The following is a 7,754-nucleotide window of genomic DNA, read 5'->3' on the forward strand; positions in this document are numbered from 1 at the left end:
CGCCTTGTAATCTTGACAGAAATCCTCTTTGCCTTGAAATTTTCTTCATTTGATTAAAGCTTCTCTAGTCTTCCACACACAAAAATTGTATCACGTATAAATCTTTCTATGAAAATACTATTAGAAAATTTTCATAGAAAGATTTGTATTTATAGGGAAAAAATATAGTTTTGGAATATGAAGATTCACTTACAAAGTTGAAAGGTCAAGTATTATTACAAATTAAAAACAAATATTAATTAAAAATATAAATTAATTTGGAAGATGAAACACATACATGTATCTATTAAAAGGGATAACTCTTATTTTTAATTTTTGTTCTATTTAATTTACTCACATGTGTATACCAATTAAATAAAAATATTATAGAAATTCTACTATTTACTATTTAATTAATTATTTATTTAATAACATTTGAATTTAGCATAAGGGTAAAATTGTAATTCAACTTTTCTACTTTGGAGCTTCACACTTATAATAATATATGATTATTAATTTTTTTTATTAAAAATCTGATTTTTCCTTACTTAAATCAGAAAGTTAAATACCAATTAATTCAACTTAATCATTAAATACCAATTAATTCAATTTAATCATTGCTTCCACCAAGGATCGAACCCGGGTGAAGCCTAACTTGCGATAATGAGTCAATTCAGGTCAACCCTACCCGAATTATCCACTCCTTATATTAATTAATTAATTAATTAAATATTTAGGGTAATTACAACACTACCCTTAGCCTGAAAAAATCCATTTTACCCTTAGACCCTCCAAACTTAAGATTACCCCTTTCAAGTCCGGTTAAGATTCATCCGGGTGAATCTTAATATTCGGGTGCCCTACATGGCTGGACCCAACCTTGCCTAGCTCAACTAACTCACTAAGTTGGTTGTCTTGGCTGATGCATAGGTTCAGAGGTCTGGTTCTACACACATCAATCCGTGTGAACCCGGTCTAATCTAGGCAATCTAGGTACGTTAAGCATTACTTAGCATAGTCAATTTCGGGTTGTTACATACACTAGTATATTTTCTGATTTATCCCCCATTAAAATGGTTGTGGTTCAATATTATTACTCACTGAGCTAGCGTCTCACTCCTCGCTAATTGTTTTTACAGAGAACTCAGGTGGTATTGAGGAGGATATCATTAACTAGATAGTGAGATTTGATTGCATCTAGTGAGCCCCGCATTGCTTCGCGTGGCAAGAGATCATTTGATTTGCTATGCTTATTTAGTTCCTTTAAACTCTTAGAGTCACTCCATTTGTCAGTTCTTATTTAGAGTCAAGATACTCTTTCGAATTGTAGTCAAGTGACTAGTTTGAACCTTTTATTATATTTGGAGATGAACTGTTTTATTTGCGTTACAATTAGATCATTGATGGATATTATGTTATGGTTTATAGTTTTTTTTAGTTGTGTTATGGTTTTTTGAGACAGGGAAAAATTTAGGATAGGCATAAAAACAAAGGAAACTCTGCCCGATTTTCTATAGAATCCTGATAAGGCTTGCTTTGAGATTTCCCCCCTTAGCGCCGGTCATGATCCTTAATTGGGTCGTGACAAAAATGGAGCCTTTTCTTTGACTAATTATGCTGCATAAGGCCCTAGTAACAGAGGTAGGGCTTTGCATTAGGATATATTTTATTTTTCAAAATTCGAACCTGAAACTTTTAATTAAGAATATAGAGATCTTAATCCTTTAACCACATTTGGGGTGGAGATTTCCTTTTTCTCATAACGCCAAAATGTATCATGACTATTAAAGGTAGAGTAATTCACCACACTGGGTTGATATGGAAGAATGGGTAGTAGAATAAGTAAGTACGTTCATTTTTACTTGTTCATTATTTCAAAAATAGGTTTTCATTTGAGTATCTTAGGGTAACAATGAGTTGTATATGTCGTGCACGGACTTGAATGGTGAAAAATTATCCTTGGAGATCAGAGTAACTAAACAATTCATCACTCGAAGATTCATATCTTGATACCAATGGTAATAGTACTTCCAAATTCATGTGGTTGAAACAATATTATCGGTTCTAATATACACTCAAATCTTACTTTAGAAAAGATTGTTTCCAAAGGATTCTCGACTCTAAGAGAGGAAAGAAATAAGCATCACACGATTAAAACAAACCAAATTTAATAACACAATCTATAGAGAAATTAAACAAACTTGCTCAATAGCATGATTTTTTCTCATTGTCTACATACTCATTAGCTCCGGTGAACTTGTCTCCGATCTCCAATAGAACCTTTTCACCATTGAAGAATTCGTCTTTACAATACATGTACAAAGCTACATTCTTTAGAAGATGGTAATTCATCATAAGAGATCCCGCCACAACCGCCAATATCACCACCGAGCTACCACGGACAACACCCACCGCGACTGGAATAATGGAATGAGTAACCACCAACAGTCCCATTACAAGCCCGTCAAACAGCATCGTGTACGAAGCTATCCATCTCTTCCCCTTTAACAAATTCGCACTTCTCCTCTATGCTTCGAAACCAAACTTAGATTCAACCACTGCTATCACATAAGCTAATAACCAATTCACCTGTAGCCAAAGCAGAATCGGTACAATCACAATCAACGAGAAAAAACACAAATATAAAAAGTGATTCAGGTCGTATTTGAGTTCAATTAATCCGATAGATCGAAGAATTTGGACTAGGAAAACTACGACTATGATGAAAAACAGAGCAAATTGAAATGAGAATGGTATGAGAGAGGATAAAAGTTGAGAGCAGAGGAAAGAAGGAATTTCTAATAGATTTAACAGAGGAAAGAAGATTGATCGAGTTTATCGCACAATGCTTGAGCAGCGCTGTGTGTAATAGTGGCTACGGCACAGAGGTAAAATAGGGATATACAGATAGTGTATAGTATGGGTAGGACAATTTCGAAACTGGAAATGGGAAGGTAATGGGAGTCAAGTTGGTAGAAATTATAGTCGGGATGAAAGAGGGCGAGGTGGAAAGAAGGATATACGATGAGAGTGAACAATGGTAAGAAGAAGAGAATTGAAAGTCCATGGAGATGTCGAGGGTGAGACTTCATTATGCGGTGAATTGGTTTCAGGATCTCTACCCGTAGACTACCATTTTCGGTAGGAGTAGACATCGGAGGTAAATGAGAAGAAGAAGAAGAAGACGACGACCACTACAATTGCGCTGCTGCCCAAGATGTGTGTAAAAACTGAAGGTAAAAACAGTACACAGATATTATTTCCTTTTGGCTTATCCTACAACTCTTGTGGTTCCTAGCACTCCTCTTTATTTTTTTAAAATCATGTTCTCGATAGTTTAAAGTTGTGACATGTCTTGTTTAATTATACGTCTTCACTATAGTGCCAGTTGGCTTGTGACCAATTATTTATATGACGACTTGGTCTTGGTCAAATCAGAAAAGGAGAAGCTTTAAATGTCCCCTTAATTTGACTGTTTCTTAGAGCCAATACTAGTACAAATAATCAAAGAAAAGGCTACAATGAACTAATATGTACAACTGATTCTTTCATTTTTCATTTCTCACCAGCATTCAGTCATTCACCTTCTTCTGCATCATCGAACTCAATGTCGTTTGCTTCGACAGAAAATTGTATCCCGGTATGGAGACAGATCCTAAATTCAACGTTGCTCGTACTCAGATCTCATTCTCTCCATTTCCATGCACTTTCAATCATGTTCCTGTGGCCTATAATTTTCTCTTTAATTGTATATCCTTCTTTCTATCTCGCCTTCTTTCATCCCGATTATAATTTCATCATTTCAACTCAGTTTTCCATTTCCAGTTTCGAAATTTTTGTAACCATGGTGTGCGCTCTGTTTTTTGCCCTGTTTTTCCTCTGTTCCATAGCCACAATTACATATAGCACCGTTCAAGCGTACAAGAATAGACCGATGAACCTCATATCGTCGATTAAATCTATCAGAAGTTCTTTCTTCCCCCTTCTCTCCACCTTCATCGTTTCTCATGCCATATTCATTTCAGTTATTATCATTATTGCCCTTGTTTTTGTTGTTTTACTCCAAATTCTTAAAGATCTCGGGTTGATTGAACTCCAAAACGACTCGAATCACTTCTGGTTTTTGTTCATTCTCGTGATCGTACCAGTACTGCTATGGCTACAGGTGAACTGGTCATTAGCTTATGCGATAGCAGCGGTTGAATCCAAATGGGGATTCGAAACGCTGAGGAGAAGTGCGTATTTGGTGAAAGGGATGAGATGGGTAGCTTTCTGGACACATTTGTTCTACGGGCTATCGTTGGGAGCAATGGTGATTGGGAGTAACGTCGTTTTTGTGATTTTGGGTGTGGGAAAGGGTGATCATTGGCGGAGTTTTTCTGTGACATCACAAGTCGTGCAGTGTACAGTGCTGGGAACTTTGGGAATGAATCAGTTTCTTGTATTAAATGCGGTATTGTATATGTATTGCAAGGACTTGGAAGGCGAAAAATTGTCATTCGAAGATGTATCAGTGCCATTGGACGAGGACGAAAAGAATCATAATATTGTGTAGTACATGTCGGTACTGAAAGATGGTGAACTATGTCTAAGTAGGTGAATCGAGAGGAAAATCTCGTGCCTGAGGGCTGCAGTAATACTAAACATACAAATCAATCGTGTTACTATCAAATCGTCTAGTAGCTGGTTCCTTTGAAGTTTACCTTGTGATAGCTTGAGCCTGTTTAATTTCTTTAAAAATCGTGTAAGACTTGGTTTGTTTTCGTAAATTACACATACAATACCACGTTCCGATAACATATCAATATATAACTATTTGGCTCATACATCTCTTCAATTACAATATCAAAGTACCACACGTTTAATCTTTTCTAATTTAAAACAAACCAAATAACTACACAGCATCATGATTCGTCTCCTCTTCTTCAACGGACAGGGAAACGTATTCTCCAGCAGCAGTTTTCGACATCAATTTCTCATCATTCAATTCCTTGCAGTGCATATACAACACCACGTTCGCCACAAGATACTGATTCATCAGTATATATCCCATCGCCGAATTACACACAGTCACCAGTATTCCCGCGAAGCTCCTCCATGTTTCACGTTTCGCTAAAAACATGGCATACCAAACCACGTTATATACAATCACACTCCCATAATACGTAAGAATCTTCAAAGCTACCCATCTCTCCCCTTTTACTAACTTCGCACTTCTCCTTAGTGTCTCGTAACCTTTATTCGATTCAACTACTGTTATCACATAAGCTAAAGACCAGTTCACTTGCAGCCAAATCAGAATCGGTACAATCACGATTAACCAGAAAATAACCAAAAATAACAAGTGATCGGAGTTTGATTTGAGCTCAATTAGTCCAAGAGATTGTAGAATTCGCACTACAAACACCAAAATCAGGGCGAAAAGAAGAGTGAATGAAATGAAAATGGTTTGCGAAACAATGAAGGTGGAGAGAAGAGGGAAGAATGAATTTCTCATAGATTTAATAGACGAAACAACGTTGATCGGTCTATCATAGATCACTTGAACAACGCTATATGTAGTAGTGCCTACTCCACAGATGAAAAAGAATGTCAAAAACAGAGCATACAGTACAAGTAGAATAGTTTCGAAACTTGAAATTGCGAAAAGTTGAGGAAATTGAAGTTGAGCATAGCAAGTGAAATGATAATCGGGGTGAAATATGGCAAGTTCGAAAGAAGGATATACAATTAGAGAGAGAATGATAGGGAAGAGGAATGGGATTGAAATAGCATGAAAATGGCGAGCATGAGATTTGAATGTTGTTCTGCTTGATTCAATGATTTCACTCCATAAGTTACAGCCATTTTCGGTTGAAGTATTCATTATGATGAATTGCTGTGAAAATGGAAAATGAAGAAAACACTACTTTTTGTAGTTTATATATATAAGCTATCAACAAGACAACAATGACTTTTTGTTCTTCTTTGACTAATTATGAGGTCAAGAAACATCCGATTAAAAAACTTTTAAATCTTATAATTTTAAACTTTTAAATATTAAACTTATACTTGAAAATTTTGAATTAAAGAGTTAGGGATAAAACATAAGTATCCTATCGACATCACAGAAACACATTCAAATTTAGTTAAGATCTTATTACTCATCAACTCATTTTTTTCCGTATTTTTGCGTATCTTTTGTGCTGATATGATACTTTCAACCATCCAAGTTGGTTGTATTTGTCTACACTCATCTGCCATGTGTGCAAATATATTTTTAATATTTTTTTAAAAAAAAAATTCTTATTTTTTTAATCTTGTATTTAAATTAGTCCATACATTTCTTTAGCCTTGTATTAGAACTTTTTTTTACTTACATTCATTGTTTTTCTCTTTTATGTTTCTAGCGATTTTATTTTATTTGTCTTTCGTTTTTATTTGATTTCATACGTAAAATTTTAGGTCAAATTTAAATTGTTTGACTTTTGAAAAATGAAAAATGTCACCTAAATTGAGACAGAGGGAGTATATGATCTTTAACTTGACGTCAACTGACAAATATGACCTTTAATTTTAGGTGTTCACAAGTAGGAACTTAAACTTGTATAAAATTAAACAAATAGACATATTCGTCCTACATGACAATTTTGTGTCATACGTGGCATTTTACGTGTATTGTGTCATGTAGGACATGTATATCTATATGTTCAATTTTATTATAAATTTACGTGTCTACTTATGCACACTTAAAATTAAAGGACATAATTATACGTTGAAGACAAGTTAAAGATCATATTTATGTATTATGCCTTCAAAATAACAATTTTCCACGTTGGCGTTGAAAGTTGCTTCTTATCACCAACTGTCCTGATAGTAATGTTTTGTCCCTATATTAAAACCGTATTTTCAACGTAATCTTTTTAAATTTAACTTTTATAACACCAGATGAAAGAATATTTGATCATGTCTATTGAAGTGTCTCATCTAAAAATACACTCTTTCACTTGCAGATTTGATTTTTTTTTCATGGATCGAAAATTTGAAAATTCATTTTGATTTGTGTAATCATGAAATTTGACCATAGGATCATAATATATTAAACTATGTAATCATCTTTGACAAATGTTATACTATATTTTCTCTGATGACAATTGACATGACAAGGGAATTAAGCTGAATTTTCTTTGTAAAAAATATACATACTATACAAATAATGTCAAACGAATATTTTTTGCAACAATATGTCGAAAATTTTGAATTCCTTTTATATAATTGAAGATTCTATTGTGGAGGCAATGTGTCATAGTTCCCAATGTTTTTTTGCGAAAAGTATTACACCATGTTGATAGATACGTATTCATTGCCAAATTCATTGTCTCCAATCATCAAGTGGTTATCGTGCGATAATTCCAAAATTAGAGTGCACATCATGGGTGTGTTTGGTATGAAGGATAATGTTTTGATAGAAAATGATTTTCTGGAAATCAAGTAGATTTTTGACTAATTTTTTCATGTTTGGTTAGTGAATAGAAAATATTTTTTAGTGTTTAATTTATGAATGAAAAATATTTTTGAAAAAAAATCTTTTATTTTTACTAAAGAGTAGAAAATAATTATTGGAATTGAAAAAATATTTTTTAAAAAATAAACTTAAATTTTTCTTTGGAGGGGGTTGGGGATGGTTAGAGGGCTGATTTAGGGGGGGTTGCAGGTAGGCGTGGTGTGAAAAAATAAAAATTGAAAACTGAAAATATCTTTTAAAAGCAATTTTTTTTTTGGGGTGGGGGGTGGGG

At 34.0% G+C, this 7,754-nt stretch overlaps 2 protein-coding genes across 2 annotated transcripts; one reads left to right on the top strand and one right to left on the bottom strand.

Moving 5' to 3' along the window:
* The first annotated feature begins 3,407 nt into the window (after positions 1–3,407).
* LOC107018894 lies at positions 3,408–4,803 on the top strand. Its single transcript, XM_015219481.2, has one exon. The coding sequence runs from the start codon at positions 3,587–3,589 to the stop codon at positions 4,532–4,534; it is 948 nt and encodes a 315-aa protein (XP_015074967.1). The 5' UTR covers positions 3,408–3,586; the 3' UTR covers positions 4,535–4,803.
* On the bottom strand, positions 4,749–5,896 carry LOC107018893. Its single transcript, XM_015219480.2, has one exon. The coding sequence runs from the start codon at positions 5,843–5,845 to the stop codon at positions 4,874–4,876; it is 972 nt and encodes a 323-aa protein (XP_015074966.1). The 5' UTR covers positions 5,846–5,896; the 3' UTR covers positions 4,749–4,873.
* Between the last annotated feature and the right edge of the window lie 1,858 nt (positions 5,897–7,754).

The sequence above is a fragment of the Solanum pennellii genome, chromosome 5 (genome assembly GCF_001406875.1).
Source record: "Solanum pennellii chromosome 5, SPENNV200".
NCBI lineage: Eukaryota > Viridiplantae > Streptophyta > Magnoliopsida > Solanales > Solanaceae > Solanum > Solanum pennellii.